Source organism: Sceloporus occidentalis, unplaced genomic scaffold (assembly GCF_023333645.1).
Source record: "Sceloporus occidentalis isolate IW3139 unplaced genomic scaffold, rSceOcc1.0.p SCAF_127, whole genome shotgun sequence".
NCBI lineage: Eukaryota > Metazoa > Chordata > Lepidosauria > Squamata > Phrynosomatidae > Sceloporus > Sceloporus occidentalis.
The window spans coordinates 2,507,143-2,531,594 of NW_028317107.1; the positions used below are offsets into that span (position 1 = coordinate 2,507,143).

The 24,452-nt window shown below is 44.5% G+C and overlaps 1 protein-coding gene across 1 annotated transcript; it reads left to right on the plus strand.

Moving 5' to 3' along the window:
* The first annotated feature begins 20,772 nt into the window (after window positions 1–20,772).
* LOC149281841 (protein phosphatase 1 regulatory subunit 26-like) lies at window positions 20,773–24,162 on the plus strand. The gene has a single exon (XM_089498985.1). It carries the CDS (start codon window positions 20,773–20,775, stop codon window positions 24,160–24,162), a length of 3,390 nt encoding a protein of 1,129 aa, XP_089355111.1.
* The last annotated feature ends 290 nt before the right edge of the window (window positions 24,163–24,452 follow it).

A 24,452-nucleotide genomic window follows, 5' to 3' on the forward strand; every position in this document is an offset into this window, starting at 1 on the left:
GTTATCTAAGGAGATACGTGATCGTCACAAAGAAGTGGGAACCCAAGGTGGTCGGACCGTCTCAGGAATGGACGGGAAAAACCCAGGACAATTGGCGTTCCAGAATTGTTCCGATATTTTTATTCCATTCCAAAAATAGTTAATGTTTTGACCTCGTTAGGTCTTTCTCGGAGACTTTCGGATAGACCTGTTCCAAAGACGAAATGTTGCCCGTCGTGATTAAAGGTTGTGAAGCTTTTTTGGGTCGGATCATTCATAGGCTAACGGGGAGGTTTTTTGGAAAATGATAAAAAAAATATCCAATTTTTTTTCCACCGTAGACTCGGAAAATATACCTTCAAAAAGTTTGTTTTCTGCTGCTGTTTTTGGAAATCCTCTTCAGGACCATATACTTTTTTATTGATCATGATTTGTAGAGGAAAGTCAGTTTTTTTTGGGGGGGGAATAATGTAATCGTCAAGATTCTGAAACAAACGAGAAACAAATCAGGTCCATTGGAGGCCCACCGGGGTCAGAGAGTGTGGGGTCAATAAGACGAATGGTGGGACTATAGACCATCCCCATAGCATCAAAAGGTTCCTCATCTACATAGCCTCCTATAGCCTCCAGGGTAGACTCTTATTTTAATAGGATAAATTCAATATCGAAAACAGAACCTGCCAGCAGATCGGCCCCATCCGGCCCCCGTCTAGTCGCCCGTTTCTCCCGCTGTAAAGACTCAAACCTTAATCAGTCGTTGGTCTCGTCTCAGATTCAGGAGCCGTATGCCGATCCCATGCATGTTTAATACCCTCACTGTATTAGCCTCTACCACCTCTGCTGGGAGGCTGTTCCACTTATGCACCATCCTCCCAGTAAAGTAATGTAATGCATTAACTCTAACGTTCCATAAAAAGCAAACACAAGATTCCAACTCAGTTGCACACAGACCGTCTTTCCAAATTAATGAACCTTCGTTAACCAGACTGTGTTTAAAATCCCATGACATGTAATTGCAGCTGATCTCGTTGATTTTTTTTTCTTTTATTTTTTTTTTTCCTGCCGCTTGTTTAATAAATGACATTTGCTTTTACGTTTTTACGCTCCGGTAGTTGATGATATACACCTTAAACATAAGATCTGGAGGCAGCTCCTCGTGTATGAGTGATTTTCACATAATCTATTTTAATAGTGTACAAAAACGCAGAATTGATGAGATGTGTGAATTTACATTCGCTTTCTTTTTCCCATCAATGTTTTTTATTGCCTGAACACAGAACACTGCTTATCGAGTTACTGAATCCTTGAATTTTAAGAATTTATATGCATTTCGTATCGTAAAACTTTTGCGCCCTCTGCTGGTTCGATGGTGGAAAAGCAGCTCGTATTTAAGAGGGTTATTTTCATTCACTCCATTGAACTGGAAAGAAATGATGAAGCAGAAATCAAAATTTGAACAGACGTGAGCAAGAATTTACCCTTTCTACATCATTTTTCTACTTGAAGTCTGGCCTAGAATAAAACTCTAATATCAGATTTTAAAAGGTTTTCCTTTTTTATCCCAGTTGTAGTTTTTACCCCATAATATAATGCTTTCAGGCAGCTGCATATCAGCCATTTCTATGAGTTCTCGCTCTGGTATCTGATCCCCAATCTACTAGACAAACACCCCAACTCCTTATCATACTGCCTGTGGGGAACAATAGAATGGCTCAGTCTTAATCATCCAGCTAACCACTCTGACTAATGAAAGTCTATGGAGCAGACTTCATTAGCATTGCCATAAAGCATCAGCTCAGTGTGGTGAGATGGGAAAGTCACCCAAAATATCTCGTTACTGACAATAATGGCGGCCTCTAGATAATGGGAGTTTTTTGGGACAAAATAAGATAAAAAACAGACATTACTGTATACAGCACTGGGGGGGTTATTACTGTATACAGCACTGGGGGGGTTATTACTGTATACAGCGCTGGGGGGGTTATTAATGTATACAGCACTGGGGGTTATATTACTGTATACAGTGCTGGGGGGTTATATTACTGTATACAGTGCTGGGGGTTATATTACTGTATACAGCGCTGGGGGGTTATTACTGTACACAGCGCTGGGGGGTTATTACTGTATACAGCCCTGGGGGGTTTATATTACTGTATACAGCGCTGGGGGGGTATATTACTGTATACAGCGCTGGGGGTTATTACTGTATACAGAGCTGGGGTATTATTGAGTATATAACTTTAAATTTGGAATATATATTGTGTGTTCTGGACTTTTTGCGTTGTTAAAATATCTACAGTCAGGAAGATGCTCTGGGTTAGTAAATGGACAGGCGAGATCCCATTAGAATAATTGCACCAAAAACAGGCAATCGCGCCTTGTAACTAATGATCTTGTTAAAAAAAAGGTTAAGAAAACATATTCAGCCATTTATTTTCTGCGGCTGTGTAATTGATGTGGAGCCGGGCGCTCGGAGGGGTCACGCGGCAGAAATGAAAATTTATTTAAACATCGGGTTACCGGCATGTAGATGCGATTGTTCAATTGAACCCTTTGACCTGATGATAAATGCATCTGTCAGGGCCACAAACAGAAACATCAGCGACGCGCTCAGGATTCACAGCGTCGAATTACGGGAAAATGTCTTTATTGGTCTTTTCGGAAGAATTTTTAATTTCCCCCCCCCCCCCTTGATTGGACTCAGACTCATTCCTCCTACATTTATTCTAAAAAACGCTTCTCTGTGTAATTGTAAAAGTTTTGCCTCCATAAATGTAAACTTTTTGTTTGGAATATTTAGAGTAAATCCGTAAAATAAACAATAAATAGTGCATTATATGGCTATTATTATTTTTGACGCCATTGACGCTATTTTATTGGCGTTTCTCTGTCAACGATGTCACTGCTGTTACTATTGGATGGATTGTTATGATGTCATTGGATGAACGGATCTCTCCTGTTATCCAACCGGTGATTGGTGTGTCAGCTACAAAAATAAAAAAAATCTAATTTTTTTTTAAAAAAAATTTATTTATCGAACGCTGATTTTTCAATAATATTTTGGAACAAAATAAAATAAAAGAAAAGATTAAAAAAAAAACACCTTTAACAAAATAAGCACAGAAGTTAAATCCGAAAAAAGCTACCTTTTTTTCCAGGAAATTTTCCGCAGGTGGGAATAATATTGATAAAAAAATGTTATTTAGCATGAGATGGGATTATGGAGGAAACAGACAGAGGGCAGAACCGTTGGAATAAATGGGGATTTAGTTTGCCTCTACTGTGGATTCGCATTTCCAATTATATCCCGCTAATGAGCACCCATCTGGTAATGAAGAACTCGTCTCGGGCTGAAGGGAGATTCATTTAGATTTAATTATTTCTTCATTTAAATGTCTCTCCTCTTAATCTCTTCAGCCTCTTCCCCGTTATACCCTTGGCAAAGACTTTGGAGTTCCAAATTGCATTTGATTTTTTTGATCTTTTGCTCCGTCTCATCTGTTTCCTCGGCCTTGGATGGAGCTCAGATTATTATTTTTTCTCCTTTTTGTTTTTTTTGAAGAGATACTTTGTTGCGAGCCTTTAGCGCCGTAAACAATGTTTTCTGGACGGTGGGGGGGGGGGAGTACACGGAGGTAGAGACGTAAATACCCAGCGCATCAACGGATGCAACCTCTGTACTCACATGCCGGGGTCATTAAATATTTAGAATGGACTTAGAACTTAGAATCAACGGAACGGCTGTTAGAAGCTCTGGAACTGGGAACTAAAGAAAAACAATACAGTTTCTACATGGAAGACGGCACATGGGTTATAGCAGCTTATAAAAGCTCAAAGGGGATGTTTCTTGGAAAGAAATATATTTCTCCTTGAGTATACCCCCCCGTGCTGTATACAGTAATAACCCCCCCCGTGCTGTATACAGTAATAACCCCCCTCCGTGCTGTATACAGTAATAACCCCCCCCGTGCTGTATACAGTAATAACCCCCCTCCGTGCTGTATACAGTAATAACCCCCCCGTGCTGTATACAGTAATAACCCCCCCAGTGCTGTATACAGTAATATACCCCCCAGCGCTGTATACAGTAATAACCCCCCCCGTGCTGTATACAGTAATAACCCCCCCGTGCTGTATACAGTAATAACCCCCAGCGCTGTATACAGTAATATAACCCCCAGCACTGTATACAGTAATATAACCCCCAGCGCTGTATACAGTAATATAACCCCCAGCACTGTATACAGTAATATAACCCCCCAGCACTGTATACAGTAATATAACCCCCAGCCCTGTATACAGTAATATAACCCCCCAGCACTGTATACAGTAATATAACCCCCCAGCGCCGTATACAGTAATAACCCCCAGCGCTGTATACAGTAATACCGTATTTGCTCGATTATAAGACGAGGTTTTTTTTCAGAGCAAATGCTCTGAAAAATACCCCTCGTCTTCTAATCGGGGTCGTCTTCTAATCAGACCTCAAATAGAGTCTGATTAGGAGACTAAGATCCAGATCCCCCGCACCGCTGCAGGGGACCTGGATCCTCCTGTCTCACCCCCCCCCCCATCATACACACTTACCGGTGCTTCCTGCTGTATTGCCGGGGCAGCGGGTTGACGTCTACGCGATCCGCGTAGACAACGTCCGCTGCAGCCGGAAGGAGGTGTGGCTAGCAGCGGGGGTTGTCTGCGTCCGTCGCGCAAACCTTCCCCGACTGTCAGAGATCAGAGTTCCCCGCACCGGTGCGGGGAACTCTGATCTCTGACAGCCGGGGAAAGTATACGCGACGGACGCATACAAACCCCCGCTGCCAACTCCACCTCCTTCCGGCTGCAGCAGAAGGCGACGTCAACCCGCTGCCCCGGCTGGAAGCACCGGTAAGAGAGGGCTGAGAGGGGAGAGAGGAGAGGGAGAGAGAGGGAGAGAGAGGAGAGGGGAGGAGAGGGGAGGGGGAGGGGAGGGGGAGGAGAGGGGAGGGGAGGGGAGGGGGGGGGAGACAGTGTGTGTGTGTGTGTTAGTTAAATGGGGGCATAGGGCATTTCTGGAGTGGCGTTAAGGGGGCATTTAATAGAGCACTCTGCCTCCTGAAATGCCTTATACCTCCCTATATGCCACTCTGCCCCATAATATGCCTTTTAACCCCCTAAATGCCAGAGTGGCATATAGGGGTATAAGGCATTTCTGGAGGCAGAGTGCTCTATACAATGCCTTTTAACTCCCTTAATGCCACTCTGCCTCCTGAAATGCCTTATACCTCCCTATATGCCACTCTGCCCCATAATATGCATTTTAACCCCCTAAATGCCAGAATGGGATATAGGGGTATAAGGCATTTCTGGAGGCAGAGTGGCATATAGGGGGTCAAAAGGCATACCATGGGGCACAGTGGCATATAGAGGGTTAAAAGGCATATCATGGGCCACAGTGCCATATTGGTGTGGCAAGCCTGGGGGCAGATGTGCGTAACTGGGGGACAGGCTGGAAAATACAAGAAATAAAAACAAAAAAAATATTTTTCTCAATCATAGCTTTTATTAAAAAAAATAGTTTACATGAATTAACATTTACTGGTAAAACTTTTTTCCTTTAGGGTCGTCTTATATTCAGGCTTTTTCTTTTTTCCTAAGTTAATATTCAGATTTTGGGGGGTCGTCTTATAATCAGGGTCGTCTTATAATCGAGCAAATACGGTATAACCTCCAGCGCTGTATACAGCAATATAACCCCCCAGCGCTGTACACAGTAATATAACCCCCAGCGCTGTATACAGTAATATAACCCCCAGCGCTGTATACAGTAATATAACCCCCAGCCCTGTATACAGTAATATAACCCCCAGCGCTGTATACAGTAATATAACCCCCAGCTCTGTATACAGTAATATAACCCCCCAGCGCTGTATACGGCAATATAACCCCCCAGCGCTGTTTACAGTAATATAACCCCCAGCGCTATATACAGTAATATAACCCCCAGCACTGTATACAGTAATATAACCCCCAGCGCTATATACAGTAATATAACCCCCAGCGCTGTATACAGTAATATAACCCCCAGCGCTGTATACAGTAATATAACCCCAGCGCTGTATATAGTAATATAACCCCCAGCGCTGTATACAGTAATATCTCATTTTGTCCCAATAAACTCCCTTTATTGGCAGACCTGGAGCCGCCGTTGCTGTCAGTCATGTGATATTTTGGGTGACTTTCCCGGCTCAAACACCACACTGAGCTGATGCTTTATGGCAATGCTAATGAAGTCCGTCCCTCCATAGACTTTCATTAGGCAGAGTGTCTGCTGGGTGATTAAGACTGAGCCATTCTATTGTTTCCCACAGGCAGTATGATAAGGAGTCGGGGGGTTTAGTAGATCGGGGGTCAGATAACAGAGCGAGAATCATACAAACGGCTGATATGCAGCTGCCTGAAAACATTATATTACGGGGCAAAATCTACAACTGTGTTAAAAAATAAAACAGCCCCATTTTTTCAAAAACTATTATGCCTCTAAAGTGAGGAGTCTAATGGCCAAAAAGGATTCTTTATAGGAGATGTAACTTTATGGTTACGTTTATAGATCAGGTGATGAACATTCTACTTATTGAACAGCTTTTTCACCTTTGAGGTAACACTGCCAGCGGCCCTGGCTCGGGATGTGTTTGTTTCATGATAATATTTTATATGTGAGAATTCACATGAGCTTCGTATGGATCTTCAACGACTGATTGAGTGATTTTCTCAAGCAGGTGTCTGTAAAAGCGTCACGCTGGGAGCCGAAGCACGTCGGTCCCCAAGCTCATCTTATATGAAGACTCCAGCTTGTTTGTGATAGATTGTTACGTCTAGTTTTGTCAAATTAAAAAAACATTAGGAGTAAACACACAGTGAGACGGCGTATGTGAAAAGGACCGTGGGAGGCATGAGACGGTAACTCAAACAGCAGGACATTAAGCGGGGTCCGTGTATCCTGCTACAAGATCTGTTTACTCATTATAAGACGGGCAAACATTGTTACCTTCAAGCGTTTCAGGTTTCAAGCCGTTTGTCAAACCTCATGCCTCGCGAGCTACATGTCCACCAAGGCGTACATCGGGAAATTGTTCTGAACCATTGATGGCGTCGGTACAAGCATTAAATAAAAATGATACATTCTTATCAAAAATAATAACGGCTACTGCAAGCTGATAGACGTGCATGAGTTTGGCTCAACATGGAGTCTTTCGTCGATGGTGATTTATTGGGCCAACAAGTTACATAACATTCCGTGTCTTCTTAAGATAGAATCTAGACCTCTGGGGTCCCAAATGCATATATATAACTCCACATCTTCTTCAATGTTGGCCCAAGAGAGATATCGTCTTCGACTTAAGACTCTATCTTCTCTTGGGCCAATATGGTTCCATCCATTTTCCTATTTCTCCCCCCCAACAGCTGAAGACACAGAAGACATTTGGAGTCCCACACAACTGACTCAATGTCTTGAGTGTCCACCAAGTCTACCTAAATTGTCGTTGAGCTAAAGCACATTTTGATGATGGGTTATGGAGTTACAATTATGATTAATAAATAAAGCCCTTGTAGAAGGTGGGATGTCTACTAGATGTGGTCTAGAAATTTTTTTTTCTGAATAGTGTGATGGTCGGAATCCTTTAATGGTCAACTAGACTCTTCTGTAGAATATTCATGGTCTTCCAGGGGCAATTTGGGAGGTTAGTAAAAACGACCACTAACCACGAGGATAACCACACGCCCCTTCGCCTTATCTTCTACCTCAACCCAAGGACAATAACCTGTCTTATTACATTCAAGACACATCAGATGCAAATTCCAAATTCTTTTTCTGTTCTCACATCTATATATTCTTTAAAATGACCTTTTTCGCACATTCTGCCTCCTGGTAGATGAGACGTGAGAGGAGAACTAACCAGTATACCCACTTCCTATAAAATGCTTTGTATGGAATTGATGTATTCATCCCTATAACCCCTTCCTGGTTGAGCAAATGGACTGTTTTTTGTTGTTGTTGGTTTAACACCTGTTCACACGTCAAAATAACAAATTTGTTGGTTGTGTTTCCAGCAGCTGGTGCAGATCAATATCCTCGGAGATTAACATTACCTCCCACGCTGAATGGAGAAAGATCTATAAAACCCGCAGAACTTAATGCTGGGACCTAATGGAAACCAGTGCCCCCCCCCCCAATAACATAACAGAATCTTTAAACGAGCTATTTTTAAGACCACCATCCGATGGTGACAAGCGACCCCATTGTTATATTACCAGGGTGATAAATGGCTGAGCTGGTAATCCATTTCCAACGTTCTGGTGGAGATATTGAGTTTTGACATTCACATTATGAACGTCAGTGCCGCCATTATCTCGTCAACTTATTGTCTGAAAGTTACCTCCCTTCCCCTGCCCATGGGGGGGGAATAATAATGAAGATTGCTTTAAGACCACATAGACATTATTCAGAGTTAACACCATATCTAAAACCTAGTTGTAATGGAATAGAACTTCTATTATTTCACATTTCGTTAGCCTTCCAAACGGTATTATTCACTAAAACACGTCCTACTCAAGGCTGAAAACAGGATCCTATAACTTGGCTTACTCTGTAGTGACGCTGGTTGCTCCGCGGATCAATAATCAAATTATACATTTCTAACAAACTAACGTCTTATTTTTCAATAAAAGCAACAGCAATGTCGGAGCTTTTCATGGAGGTTTACGGACTAATCCTCTACACATAAAAAAAAACAAGACAAGGACTTGTCGGCCATCAATCCCATTCATCCCAGCCTATAATGGATATAATTCAAATAAAGAGGGCACTGAAGTAGCTGTTAACATCCAGCAATTACACTCCAGAGAGACTCGATCTGTGGGTTGACATAAGCGTTTGAAGTAAATATTGTACTTCAGCTATTAATAGGAATCATACGTTTCCTATATCTGTAGCTATTTTCGGTGAATATGGAAGAACGTGGCACTTGGTAGCCAAGGATAAGAAAAGACACTGATCCTTTCAGCCAGGTTTTTAAATGATGTGAGTACATTAATCTAGCTTTATCTTATCCAAACAGTCATTAACCAGCTCAATAAGCCTTCACCAAACTGAGGAACCTTCAAAGTTTTCAGTAGGGCAGCGACTGGTCACCAATAGAGTATCTGAAGGTAAGAGTAGGTCCATCACGAGGTCCATCAAACACAGTGGATCCTCTTTGTACTCATTCAGAATGAGGAAGCCTTTAAAAATATTACCAATTTTGCCACGAAGCAGATGGAAGTCCATGCATGACTCCGAATGTGGGTTTAAAACAGTTCCACCATGTATGTCCTCATCACCTAAATATGAAAGAGACCTTCTTCTACAGTAGTCCACTATATTTGGACTCCATAATTCTTTCTTGCCCTGATGGTAAAGAAAACAATCTACCTAATTTGTATCCTCCAATCTATGAAGAGTCACCTCAGTTCTCTTGCTCAGCCCACGACAAAGGGGTATCAGGGCGATCGGACTCCTTGATACTCCACAGCTCCATGGACCAGTTGGGGAGATTTTTGGTAGATCACCTTCTAGGCACCATGTGAACCAGGAATGTACATTATTTAATGGTGTGCAGTCATGAACAATTTTGGCCAACATCTTGAATATGGAAAGACCAGATTCCTAGCGGCCCCAGGCCAACTCTCTCAACCATAAACCTATAGAGTTAATCAAGCCAAAGAACGTGAGGGCCCTCTTTACCACAGGCCCCACCAGGGGCCAAATGCTGAAGTCCAAAAACTCTATCCGGCCTCGATATTGTCACTTAAAGCTCCATCGAAAAAGAGGATACGTTATAAGTTTTTTTTTAAAAACGTTACCTTTTAGCAATCATCGTTTCATCTCCGCTGCTTCAAATTATTAATTGCTGGAGGCCCAAGTAACTTCCTAATGGCCTCGTTTGGAATTTCCTACATAATAAATACTCCGTTCCCCTGCGGGAAATGAACTGTTTGCGCTGAGATTATTCAGTAATAAGAAGAAAATATGATAGGTAAAGAAAAATCTCATAAAGGGAGGAAAGCGAGCTCTGTCCGGCTGAAAATAAATAAGGAATCGGGAAGAAGTGGGAATTTTCATGAAGAATTTTAAAAAAGACACAAACCCTGTGGGAGCCGTCGGGAATCCAATGTAACGTCTGAAACAAATCATTTTTTATAGTCTTTGGATTCTTCACATGTGAAAGTAAATTATATTTTCACAGCAGTCAGGTGTTTTTCTTTAAATGGTATAAATGGCAACTGCCTCCTTTCTGGCGTCACTATTGATATATATTTTGTAATATGGCCTTTAAATATAAGAAAAATAATATATTATCTACCCTAATAAGTATCGGTTAAAAGGAAAGTCCCATTGAAAAAAATATTTTTTCTCCCAGCGCTGTATACAGTAATATAACCCCCCAGCACTGTATACAGTAATATAACCCCCCAGCACTGTATACAGTAATATAACCCCCCAGCGCTGTATACAGTAATATAACCCCCCAGCACTGTATACAGTAATATAACCCCCCAGCACTGTATACAGTAATATAACCCCCAGCGCTGTATACAGTAATATAACCCCCCAGCGCTGTATACAGTAATATAACCCCCCAGCACTGTATACAGTAATATAACCCCCAGCGCTGTATACAGTAATATAACCCCCAGAACTGTATACAGTAATATAACCCCCAGTAATATTGTCAGTCATGTGATATTTTGGGTGACTTCCCCTGCTCAAACACCACACTGAGCTGGTGCTTTATGGCAATGCTAATGAAGTCCGATCCTCCATAGACTTTTATTAGTTACAGAGTCCTATTTTATAACTAAGACTGAGCTATTCTATTGTCCCCCATAGGCAGTATGATAAGGAGTCGGGATGTCATAGAAATGACTAATATGAAGTTGCCTGAAAACATTATATTATGGGGCAAAAACTACAACTGTTTTAAAAATGTATTGTTAATCCGATCTGAGTAATAAAAATGATGGGAAAATATATTTTTTTCCCATGGGACATCCTCTTTAATCAGGTTAAGCCATTAGTGAGCTGTTTGTGTGTCCTTTTGGTGAGTAACATCACGCGAGCTCCTTAAGCATGCAGACAGGAACGATAGGGCCGTATTATGAAGATACTTCCATGCATTCGCTGCGGAATAAAAAAAAAAAAAAAAATCTTTCTGTATTGCATATTGCGATACATTAAAAAGCAATTAGAAAAACCACAATTCGTAAGAACAGCATTAAATCAAAATTTTATATCGCTTTCTTGACGCCTCAGTGGGATTTGAATGATGAAATGGAAGTGAACTGAGAATGCACTCAGAAAAAAAAAAATTAAAAACAAAACTATCAATTTCGGTAACAACCTCCGAGGCGATACAGAAGGGAATAAACCCCCCGGCTCGTTTGCCGTGCAGTTTGAGGACAATTAGCAAGAATCTAGAACTTAGTGAAACTGTACTTTTTCATTAGTACATAAATATTCTTTTTAATAAGTTTTCAAGGTTCGAAACATTTACAAAAAGTGCCAAAAAAATTCATTTTTCTACTAAATTCAATGTTTCTAGAAAGGAATGTTACTAATTTTACTAAAGTCGCATCCATTCTTGACTTTGTAACGACTTTTGCAAATGACTTTTTTTTTGGATAAAGATCTAGGAGGTCACTGATTTGACCTTCAAAACGCAGGATGAAGAAGGTGACTCCTGCAGTAAACCTACACTACAATGGAGGACACGGTGGGTATTTACAACCCCGGCTTCTTGTGGCCCCTAACAGGGCTCCTACGTAATGGGGGCCCTATACAGTAACCTTTATTAACCCCTATGTGTCCAGAATGAAGATCTTCTAAATACATAAATATCTCGGCTCGTTGATATCATTAGGACCTCTTCCTTGCTACTGATTGGCTGCTTCCAGCACAAATATGGCAGCACTAAGCGGGTGGTGCTCTGGAGCTGCAGCTTCTCCTAAAATGAAGCACCTTTACTTTTGTCTATAGGTAAAGAATTCACATTAACGTTATTGTGCTTATTGTATTCTTTGTTGGTGAGGCTACAGTAAACTTGTAAAAAAGGTGAAATGTAGGATAAAATATTGAGTGAAAAGTAGAATTAAATTAGTGGGTCAGAGGCTTAGATGTAATGTAAGGAAGTTTTACTGAGAGGGTGGTAGATAAGTGGAACAGCCTCCCAGCAGAAGTGGTAGAGGGTAATACAGTGAGGGGTATTAAACATGCATGGGATAGACATACGGCTCCTGAATCTAAGACGAGACCAACGACTGATTAAGGTTTGAGTCTTTACAGGAGGAGAAACGGGCAGACTAGACGGGGGCCGGATGGGGCCGATCCGCCTGCAGGTTCTATGTTTCATTAATTAACACTAAATAAGCATTTGCTAATGGAAAAAATAAATGCACTTTTAATGAATTGCCAATCATGTAAGTTCCTTGCCATTAGCTACGCATTAAATACGGAACGTTTCTATACTTTGTCCCCGAAGTGCCGTCCCTCCTCGCAAAGAAAAGAAAAATGTATATCTGTGAAATATGAAATGCGTTCATCAAACCTGATTCACAAATTGTGCGGCTGTTAGACTGTGTTTGCAATTCTTCAGGCTTTTAAATTATTTGCAAATAGTGTAAAATATTGGGTGCTGAGTGCAGTTTGTTTTAAAACGGTATTTTAATTAAAGTCTAGGCTGAAGGAATGAAACAAAATATGATTTATATGAGATTTTAGGTTCTTTAAATGTCAGAAGGAGAGGTGAAAAAGCTGCTTGGAGCTTCCTAAAGATGAACAGTCCCTTTTTAAGACACATTCCTGATGCCCCTCTTTCCTCCCCTGATGCCCCTCTTTCCTCCCCTGATGCTCCTCTTTCCTCCCCTGATGCCCCTCTTTCCTCCCCTGATGCCCCTCTTTCCTCCCCTGATGCTCCTCTTTCCTCCCTTGTTTCCCTCTTTCCTTTCCTGATGTCCCTCTTTTCTAGGAGGTGAGAACTTTTGCTGGGTATGAGGGGATCGCAGGGTTCTACAGCCCTAAAAGCCCCGATAATGTGTATAGAAACAGCAAGAAATGGTTTTATACAGATTGGCTTTTTTGCATTCAAAAAGTTTTTGGAAAAAAAATCACTAATTTATGTGCTACCTACTACTTTAAAAGCGAATTGGAGACCCAGAGGGTTTTGCCTCTTTTTTTATATTTATTTTTTTAATTATCTTTAGTGTGTCAGGAAGCGAGTAATTTTGCGAGTTAATGGCGAGGCCATGCAAGTTTGCATTGAACTTCCATGCCTTCATATGCTCTTTCCCTAACTCAAGGTTTGAGTTACGTCCTTGCAAACATCTTAGTGGGCGTTAGCATGTGAAGTTCATATATTTTATTTTTAGGTGCGTTCAGCCAAATTCAGCGACATTCCTGGCCGCGTATTTGAGAATGCCGTGTTTTGAGACCTGGTCTGGTGAAGACTTACACAAAAAGTTAAGATTTTTGGTTTGAAATAGTTATAATAAAAGATAATTGAAAAAAAAGTGCCAATAAATTTATGCCAATAAATTATCCTTAAACTGTAACACTTGGCTTGGAAAATTGATTAAGCGTCCTTGATTTACAGCGAGCGTGGTAGATAAGAGGTACAGCCTCCCAGCAAAAGTGGTAGAATTTAAATACTTCTAAGATAGGCATACGGCTCCTGAATCTAAGACGAGACCAATGACTAATTAAGGTTTTAAGTCTTTACGTAACGAGCAGACTAGACGGGGGCCGAATGGGGCCGATCTGCCTGCAGATTCTATGTTTCTATGGTGACATCGCTCATGTTTAAACATTGTATCTCTTTGATATGAAGCACAATAGGCCGATGTAGGAATCAAATCACCTTCATAGACGCGTGGCAGGGCTATCATTTTTACAGATAAATCGATACGTCGACGATGTTTCAGAATTCTTTTTGCGCGCAGATTAAACACCCTGCCCTTTTCACATACCGGCTGGGTATTTAATGGGATATTTCAAGGGCACTCGGAGTTGTTGGAAATGGAATAAATTTGTTGTCTACATTGTGACAATTTGCCAACAGGGGAGAGAATGATCTGAGACGGACATGCTGGAAACGGGAAAGGCCCGAAATAATTAGGCTGCGGTGTGAAGCGACAGACTGCGTCGCCGGGTGTTTGAAGGGGCGATGAGGACCTGAAATTGGTTCTGTCTGCAAAAACATAACAAAAGGGGGAAAAGGGCAAAAATAGCTTCAAAGTAACGTAGTCCTGCATTGAAGAAAGTATTTTAGATACCTGTATTGTTATGTTAAACTCTGGCTAGGAGGACACCATTTTAAGTTGTCATGTGATATTTGGGCATCGCCCCTTGCTTAGAAACTTCAAATTGTTCACTGCTTTATGGCAAGGTCTTAAAGAACCAGAACCAGCAGTCAGATAAATGCTACCAGTACCTATCTTATCATATAATTAGCTTCACAGCTATTTAGGGTCCTCTGTGAACTTACTGGACCCCCATCAAACTATGGAGACGCTTGCTATGTACCGGCACGAGGCTAGGGCCTAGAATTTCCTGTATCAGGGTCAAGGCCAGCTGGTAATTTACCCTCTGAGTAATGAAAGCCTATGGAAAAACAGACTTCATTAGCATTGCCATAAAGCATCAGCTCAGTGTGGTGTTTGAACCGGGAAAGTCGTCCAAAATATCACATGACTGACAGCAACGGCGGCTCCAGGTCTGCAGATAAAGGGGGTTTATTGGTGGAAGATGGGATAAAACCAGGTTTTTGTCAACCGACATTACTTTATACAGCTCTGGGGGTTATATTACTGTATACAGCGCTGGGGGTTATATTACTGTATACAGCGCTGGGGGGTTATATTACTGTATACAGCTCTGGGGGTTATATTACTGTAGACAGCACTGGGGGTTATATTACTGTATACAGCGCTGGGGGGTTATATTACTGTATACAGCGCTGGGGATTGTTACTGCATACTATAGCATACTCCGAAGTGTCTTGTTTTTCTAGAGACAGTCCTGACGCCAAGCCACAGACCTGCTTTTGTGGGCTGTGACAATCACGGGCTGGTTGGGGACATCGGGGGATCTCACCAATGGACGGACTGGTGAGATTCGATAAGACACTGGGGAGGTATGGCCACCCACCCAGCCCCCTCGAGTCTAGATTTGCATTCCACGTTTTTGCCTCTTTAACGGGAACCCAACGGCGCGATCTCCAGTAACATAAATAGAATTTCAGATTTTCTTCCAACGTTCATCGGAGTTCAATAAAAGGGCAGAGGCGTCAAGGGCTGCCTATAAATGATGGCGTTTTTAATGCGCCGCGCTGGACGGCTTTTGCACACAATATGGCCGTGCGATTGAAAATAAAATAAAATGAATGAACTTTCCGAGTAAAGGCCAGAACTCATGAGACAAAACGCCGTACAGCAGCCCCGCGCCGCCTCCACGGTAATGAGAAACTCCTGACACTGCTACAGAGAAATGGATGCCTCCCCGGCGTACGGAAACCGTTCTTCTACGCAGCAAAATGTCAAACTGGGACTTCTGAGAGCAGCCGCCGCAAAATGAGTCCGTTTTATGGGCCTTTTGACGCCCGACGTCAGCGCCCCCGCTGCTTAATTTTTCTCTCTAATATTTATAACACATGTATAAAGTAATCGGGATATTTATAGAAAGCTCATTGGGTTACAATTCCTTCAAGTCATAAGTTGGGGCTTTTAGGGCTGTAGAACCCTGCGATACCCTCATACCCAGCAAACATTCTGAGCTCCAAGAAAAGAGGGGCATCAGGGATTTGGGAGAGGGACTGGACAAACTAAACAGGGACACATGGAAGGTATGCTTACCAGATGAGTGATTTCCCATTATGGACAGCAAGGAAAGACATCAATGTCCTACAGATGCAACCCTTGCCTGGTGGTCCCCAAACGAAACGATGTGGATACCTTTTCTTGTTCTCGTGTCACCTCTGTATTGTTTCTTTGCTCCTTTAATTTCATTCTGCAGAGTGAGTTTCCTTTACAGGAGGGGAGAAACCTTACAACAAGAGGTCATCATTTAAAACTAGATGCACCAAGAGAGTGGTGGATAAGTGGATCAGCCTCCCAGCAGAATTGGTAGAGGGTAATACAGTGAGGGAACTTAAACATGGATGGGATAGACATACGGCTCCTGAATCTAAACCAAGGACAATGACATCAAATTCCCTTTGACTTTGTCAGGTTTCGGCGCCGACCTCTGTGCAGTGATCTGAGATAAATTATTTTTACGCACTTCATGCGCAGCTTCATTAGCACTTAGTGGGATTTTATGCAAATCGTTTCATTTTCCTTTACACGTGATCAGCAGTTGGTTTATTAATGGGGAGAAAAAACACCTTTGTTTTGGGATTTTGTTGCAGTTACATGTGGTCAGATGAACCCTTTCAGGCACCAGCCCATGGGGCATTACCCCATGTGCCAGATGCCTAGTACAGGCGTGTTGTACAGGAGGTGACCCTATGGGGCCATGATTGCAAATGGGGAGCTACATCCTCTCAGTAACTCATTTTGCGGATGGGGGCTGGGTTTATGTGACTTGTTGGTAGCTATTGGTGTAACCGAGTGGGGCATTTAGAAGCATAATGGGGTTTATTTACCCCGTTTAATTTATAAAGCCGTTCCCTGCTGTTTCTATACACATTATCGGGGCTTTTAGGGCTGTAGAACTGTGACAGGGCCAGGCTAGCTGGCTCATGTGTCATATGAAGTTTAGCCGGGTCACGGAGCGCTTTTGTGTCCGGTTCCGTATCCCGTGACCCGGTAATATAGTATATTGTGTTTATTGTGTAACCGGCCCAGAGACTGATGTGGATTCAGCCCCAGCCTTCAAAGAGACGATCCTATAATCTGGCTGGGGCTCTTAATCAGCCAACACAGCCCTGTCTGCCCAGCCGGCACCCGCACTACAGGGGGGATAACACAGGTGGGGGATTTTTTTATTTTTTTTTAGTAAACCAAGAAGAACTCTCTTTATTACAAACACACAGAACTTATATACAATCTCAATGCAATGTGTACCGAACCCAACCCCCAATCCCATCAACCACATCCCATCACAAATCCCATCAGTATACAGGGGATGTATCAGGTGAGGGGATTACAGAATACAATGGGTTCCCCCACCTGTGTTATCCCCCCTGTAGTGCGGGTGCCGGCTGGGCAGACAGGGCTGTGTTGGCTGATTAAGAGCCCCAGCCAGATTATAGGATCGTCTCTTTGAAGGCTGGGGCTGAATCCACATCAGTCTCTGGGCCGGTTACACAATAAACACAATATAATATATTACCGGGTCACGGGATACGGAACCGGACACAAAAGCGCTCCGTGACCCGGCTAAACTTCATATGACACACGAGCCAGCTAGCCTGGCCCTGTCACAAGAACCCTGCAATACCCTCATACCCAGCAAACATTCTGACCTCCTAGAAAAAAGGGGGGAGAGAGGGGCATCGGAGGGGAGAGAGGTATCATGTAAGGAAAAGGGGATCGATCCACACTTGGGAGGTATGCTGTGCAAATGCACAATGTTTGTCCTGAACAGGATGGCTAATTTGAAATAAGCAGCTCTGCCATCTAGTGGTCAAATTGTGCTTATGCACCTGTTTATTATTATTATTTTTATTATTATTATTATTATTATTATTATTATATTTTATTTATATGGTGCCAACAATTTCTGCATTGAACGATTCTGAAACAACTAGGACTTATTATTATTTTAATAAGAGAACCATCTGTCTTATGAATACATTACCGTCTATTTCCCTTATAATTATTCCTTTCTTATATTGTACAGACAGACGCAAAAGACAGACAGAAACATGCAAGCACAGAAACAGACGGCCGCAGCGCTAAATGCAAATACTTGCTTCTTAATGAGAAAGTTACCCCGTCGCTAAACTCTACAAGTTTGTACCTTATTTGTTGATTTGAATTTTTCCCATTTAGCGATTCATTTAAGATGTGAAATTGATTTTCTCTACTCGGGAGAGAAATTAATTATAATTAAAATGAAAATCTTAAGACCATAATAGGCATGATGACAGGGGGCAAAGAAGTCATCAGTTTAATTGCTTTTATTTCAGATCTTCTTTCAGTTATTACAATGCCCTGTTAATTGCTTTGTTTCATTTATTGTTGGTGAACAGCACCCCCTGCTGGTGACCAGAAGTATTACATTTTACACCTACTGCACTTGTTTTAAATGGGCAGGGGAGACAGTTTGTTTTTTAGGGGTGTGGTCAGGGGCGTGGCCAGGTGGAGGGGATTTAATAAGGCAATTCAATGTGACTTTGTGTCCTGCTTATAGGTTAAGTTAATAACACATTTTTGGATCGGCCCCTGAGGGCCATCCCTAACCCAATTGTAAATGCTCCAGAAAGGTTGATCCTTCCTTGGCGGTGAGCGAGAGGAAGGTGGTGGTCTCTGCAGAGACCCCTCCACTAATGCTTCCTCCTTGGTGGTCTGTTTTCATGCCATATGCCAGTCTTTGGGGTATTATGTTGTGCCCCGGTGGTCTGCAGCAACAGGTGGAGAGCAGACTTGGAAGAAGGAATTGGTAGTCGAGTGGCCCCGTTGGCATGTGCACAAACCTTAACTTCTGGCATCATTGGAGGGGGTCAATGACACCTGCCTTGAGCCTAACAACAGAGCAGATGTCCTTTTTGCCCCGCATTAAAGATTGCCCAGATTATTGTGGCTTTTAGGGCTGGGGTTTGCCCTTCAGTCTGAGGGGATTCTCCAGGTCACACAATTTGGGGCAGATTCCTTCCTATTCTCCCCTTCTGTGATCATATATAAGACTCCCAGTTGGTCCGTTTGCTCCCAGTCTGTTATGGTTGATCTCCCTGCCTGAATGTAGGTGAAAAAGTGTATATTTAAATAATGTCAATGTTTCCATGGGGCACATTTGGGGGGTCACTACGTATATTCTTCACGATTAGGTTTACTATTTCAGCGTCAGCTCATTTAGAAGGTTCACAGGTATGTGTAGAACCCTGCAATACCTTCATAACCAGCAAACATTCTGAGCTCCTAGAAAAGAGGGGCATCAGGGGTGGAAAGAGGGGCATCGGGGATTTGGGGGTCGAAAGAGGGGCTAGTCGAGTTGAACGGTGTCCACTTGCCAGGTATGGAGCCACAGGTATGTCTAATGATTCCGTATCGAGCCTGGTGCTTGTGATTGAGGAGCGTGGCCGGAATTTTTATGCGGTGAAGTGAGTCCTGACAAAAGGAACCCAAACGTACTGAGAGGAAGTTTTATGATGTCATCGCTGTGACGCCATATTGTGACGCCACTCAGAGGGTTACACGATGCGTAGCACAGGCCGTTGATTGTTATTACAAAAGTAAAAGTTCTAGTTGGGGCAAATTTTGTCCCCGCACTGGAGATTTACCCCGCACAATGGAAGCTTGTTTGAAATCAGTGGGAGTTTATGCATGCGGGGGGGGGGGGGGGTCAAATGCATAGGGGCAGAATACCCCCATGCACTTGCAGTAAAGCGCATATTGTGGCTTTTATTTTTAATATTTAATAAACACAAACTAATTATGCCGTTTTTAAAGCATTTTATTGGCTGGCTGTTCTATAGGGTTTGTTTACATTATATAAGGCCTGCAGGGAGCTTGGTGTTGCCCTAGCAACAGGTGCTGCGCCGGCGTGCGTGACGTTGTGTCTGCGCGTCCCCAAGCCCGCCGTGCTCGCTCCCGTGGCTGTGGTTCGCGCGTTTGTGTTGTGTGTAGAGCTGAGCGGCTGCCGCGGTGGGAGTGAGCTCGCTTCCCGGTCCCCGTGTGTTCACCCGGCCTGAGGCTTCCAACAGCGGACAGGCATGGAGCTCTGGCTGTTAGGCCGCCGTCCCCGAGCTGTCCGTGAACTGGGCCTGTACAGCAGGTGAGAGAGCGGCGACGGCCCCCGGGGTGCTGCTGCTAGGGCGGGGATGAGCTGAGTGCTTAGGCCGCTGTTAGCAGGGTGCTGCCCCCTCCTCTCTGGATGCACTGAGGCAGGAGGAGGAGGCTGCGGCGGTGTGCGGCCAGGCTGCAAGGCCAGGAGGGGGAGGAAGTAGGCCAGGCAGGGAGAGAAGGCCCGGAGGAGAAGGGGGGAGGGAGGGACAGATCCAGCAGGAGGGAAGCTGCGCCGCAAGCAGGGAGAGCAGGACTCAGGGCTGGGGGCAGATCAAGCATGTGGCGGAGGCTGGGCTGCCGGCAGGCGACGTTGGCGTAGCGACCGGCAGGGACAGCGTGACAATGGCCTGAGGGACGGATCTGGCGGCGATGGAGTGCAGGTGCTCCTGAGGCTCGGCCACGATCTTATTGCCTCCTCAGCGGTCCTTATTCACTAAAGCGTGAGTTGGACTCTTGACGGACTGACCGGCTCACCTGCACGGCTCATGGTTGAGCCGCGCTTTGCTCTGCAGGTGATGCCCATCGCGGAGAACGCACTGAGCTTATTTTAAACCTAATTACGACAAAACCAGACCTACTACCGTCGGATCGCTCTCGTTATGTCTAGTCTTTCGTTGAAATCCAGACGCTAAGACATCTGTAATGCTTTGTTACCGCCGCAGCGCCGGTGATGAGAACCTCGTTATTTATTGATTTTTTTATTTTTTTCCCTCCCCTTATAGGATGTGAGCGCGTCCTGGTCTGTTCCCTTTGACCACCCCCGCGTGTTCTGCTAGAATGTTTCTTGTCAACGTCCCTCCTCTGGTTGCTTTCAAAACGAAATGGACAACGTTTGCAGACGCCGCGGCTGGTAGACTCCCCGTATGCTTCTCTGAATCCGAGGAGGAGATCTCGGGAACTTCCGTGACCGCGCAGGTTCAGGACATTATCAGTAACCTCCAGAGTGATGGACCTTCTCTTGATGTGACCGGCGAATATGAGTGTATTATGCAGAAGAACAGAAAGGGGGAGATTCACGTCGAGAGAGGACTGAAAAGCGCCGGCGCCGCGTTTAAAGGGCATACTAGAGAGGCGGCCACGTTGGTCGTACCCGCTCAGTTCAAGGATAACAAAGAGGCGAGCTCGGGGTGCGGCCCTCTTCTGCTCGAATCGGATAGCGACGATTCTGTGGACAGAGACATTGAAGAAGCTATCCAGGAGTACCTGAAGAAGAAAAGCACCCTCGACACGTTAACCCATACAGCGGATACAAGTTCCATTCCTTCCGAAAGTCCGAAAAGTTCTCAAAAAGACCAGGAGAGGAGAACCGCTCCGAATGTTTGCCCCGTTAAGACTGAAACCAATAACAGCCTCTTGGAGAGGTTCAAGCCTCAACATAAGCCTAGAAGTCCTTCGCCTGACAGCGTGAGCAGCGATGACTCTTTCGAGCAGAGCATCAGAGACGAGATCGAGCAATTTCTACACGACAAGAAGCAGCAAAGCGGCGGCAACGAGACGGGAACATGTAAGAAAACCGCTCAGGGTGAAACGCAGGCCAAACCGATGTTAAAGTCTACTAAGGCACCGGAGAAAGCAGCCCCCAAGGCACGAGAGCCTGCCGGGAAAAAGATCCTGGAGAGCGTCGGCTCGCAGTCTAAATGTATCAAGGCGAGCGCCGTTAATAGGGTTCAGTCCAAGGCCGGTATACTGAAGCCGAGTGAAAATAAAAAATTACAGGCTCAAGCAGCTGCTCAGAGAATGAACGAAGACCTCTCGGATTCTAGCAGTGACGATGGTATCGAGGAAGCCATTCAGCTTTATCAGCTCGAGAAAAGCAGACTGGAAAGTAATTTGAAAGCTGCTCTCGGTGTCCCTGCTGACAAGGGGAGCGCTGTACCTGACACCGCTTTAATGTACAGTCCGGACAAGAGCGTGTCTCCCGATGACCGTTTAAACGAAGAAATAAAAAGAAAACCACAGAATGCCCAAACAGCAACATTCCAAGATGTAGCAGACGTCAATAAAATCGCCAATAAAAAGGCGGACGACCGGGCCGCGCAATGTGAAACCGCCATTCATGCGACTTGCAGGGCGGAGACGGCCACCGAGCTGATGTGTGCGGAAGCGATACTGGACATTTCTAAGACAATTTTGCCTTCCCAACCAGAAAGCACTTTTACAGTTTACTCTGAAAATCCCTGCTCTCGGCATGAGCCGGAAAATGACAGCTCTGTGGACAGCGACGACAGCATAGAACAAGAGATAAGGACATTTTTGGCTCGTAAAGCCGAAGCTGAAGGTGCCTCGGCAGCTTCTGTGAAACAGACATCATCATCATCACCTTCTTCTTCAACAGGCGCTAGGCCCGAACATGGCAACCAGTCGACTGCTTCCAAAAATAAGCTGTCCCTGTCACGTAAAAGAAAGCTGGCGGAAAACAAGCAAGGCCCGACGGCAAAAGTTAACGTACTGGAAAAGACATCGTCCAACGTCGACAACCGGTCAGATGTGACAAGGCACCAGCTAACGTCCAAGACCGTGCAGGACAGCTGTATGAGGACAGCGGCTTATGTGTTTCAGAGGCCTAAAATATTGCGTCCACCAGAAGCTCGGGAATCTGCCGGGCTTAGTGTTGGGAACGTGAGAAGAAGTCCGGAGTCTCCGCCAGCCTTCAGCAGAGTATCTGGAAAAGTACATTTCCGAACCAAGGGTGAATACAGCGGGGACGAGAGCAGTTCTCTGGACAGCGACGAAGATCTAGACACCGCGATAAAAGATCTACTGAAGTCAAAGAAGAAATGTAAGAAAAGAGTCAAAGATACCAGGTCTCCGTCCCAGAAAAGGGTACGGTTTGGGGAATCTGCAGCGAAGCCTTTAGACTCCTTCGGCTTCGAGGAGAAGGGTTGTTACGGCGTTAGATCTCCTGTTATCAAAAGCTGCCTTATGAATTCTAACGCCGCAAGAGACGCTTCTGCAAGAAGGGCGAAGGGTAATATAAGGGCTAAGGAAGATCAGGAGGCCGGGAACCATTTGTTCTCCTCTAACGGCGGCACTGTTTGCCATCCTGAACCGGCGGGTACCTCGGACGGAATCGTGGCTCTTTCCAAGTCCGAAGCTCGGGACAGCAGCTCCGTGGACAGCGACGATAGCATAGAGCAAGAAATTAGAAAGTTTCTGGCCGAAAGAGCCAGGGAGTCCGCTGAGCTTTCCGCCGCGCAAAAGTTGGCTGGCATTTCCGACCAAAGTCTTAACGTATCTGCGGTGGAAGAACAAGTGGTCGCCGGCAACGCGGTGACGAAGACGGCACTTCAGCCGGGCGTGGAAATCACCGGCTCTTTGATGTCCTCTCTGCCGCCGTCCGTGGCCCCCGCGTTACATGATTCTAAGCAAAACATTTTGCCGGCTGCTCAGCAGTCCCACCGCCCTGGTGATCTAGTGAAGGGTGCCAGCCCGGCACGCAGGAACGACTGTCTACTAGTCAAGCAGGAATGTTCAGCCTCTCCCGGCAATGTCGCTATGCCAAGCGAGAGATGCGTACAGACTCTACCGGCCGTGGTGATCAAGACTGAAATGAGCGGCTCGCAAGGGAAATCTCACTTGCCGCTTTCAGGGAACTTTGTCGCCGGTCTTAAGTACATTTCAGGAAACGATAAGCAGCTTGTTTTAAATGTCGATAACTCCAGCCCATCCAGGTTAACGGGTGGGCTTCAGAAATTGGGACAGCATATGATTCCAAAGCAGACAAGCTGTCACCCCCTTCCAAAAAAAGGACTTATTTTACAAAAGCCCAAGGTTGTCCAGGCCCCCGATCTTTCCCATAAAAGTCCATTGGTCTGCCCCGGTCTGTACCTGCTTACGACCCAAGTATGTAAAGAAAATTCTAGCCCGTGCCTTCCGTTTAGTAGTTCAGCGCCGTACGAGTCCGGCCTTAATCTAATGGGCATGCAGTACTGTCGTAGTCAGGTAGCTCCCCGTGCAGCCCCTTATGCAGCTGAGTTGCCCCTTCAACAACGCGAAGGGGCAGAAATCAGAGAGCAAGTCACGAGGCAGGCAGCAGCGTTAGTGGCCCCCGGCACCAAAACCGCAGCGAGAGATGTTTTAGGAAGCGACAGCAGAGCGAGGAGTGCAGATGAGACAGGCTCTGGTAGAAATGTGAAGGAAAGCAGAGGTTCTAAAGGGAGTCTGTAAGTACCTTATTTTGACACTTTTTTTGTAGCTGTACAGTAATCATTTAAATGGAATGAAGGAAAAAAAGAGGAAAACGCTAGAATCCACCTTTTCATTGGGGTCCGTGTAACGCAGGATTTTATTCATTTATGAACGCTCTGTCGTACTGTTATGTTTAGAAGCGATACGGGGGTTCATTTACTGTTTTTAAAACCCAAATTTACAAGTACCCCTGTCGGCACTCGGTTCCTGTAGCTATTATTGTGACGTTTAAGTTACACTCCGTTACAGGAATCCTACTTCTGGTGTTT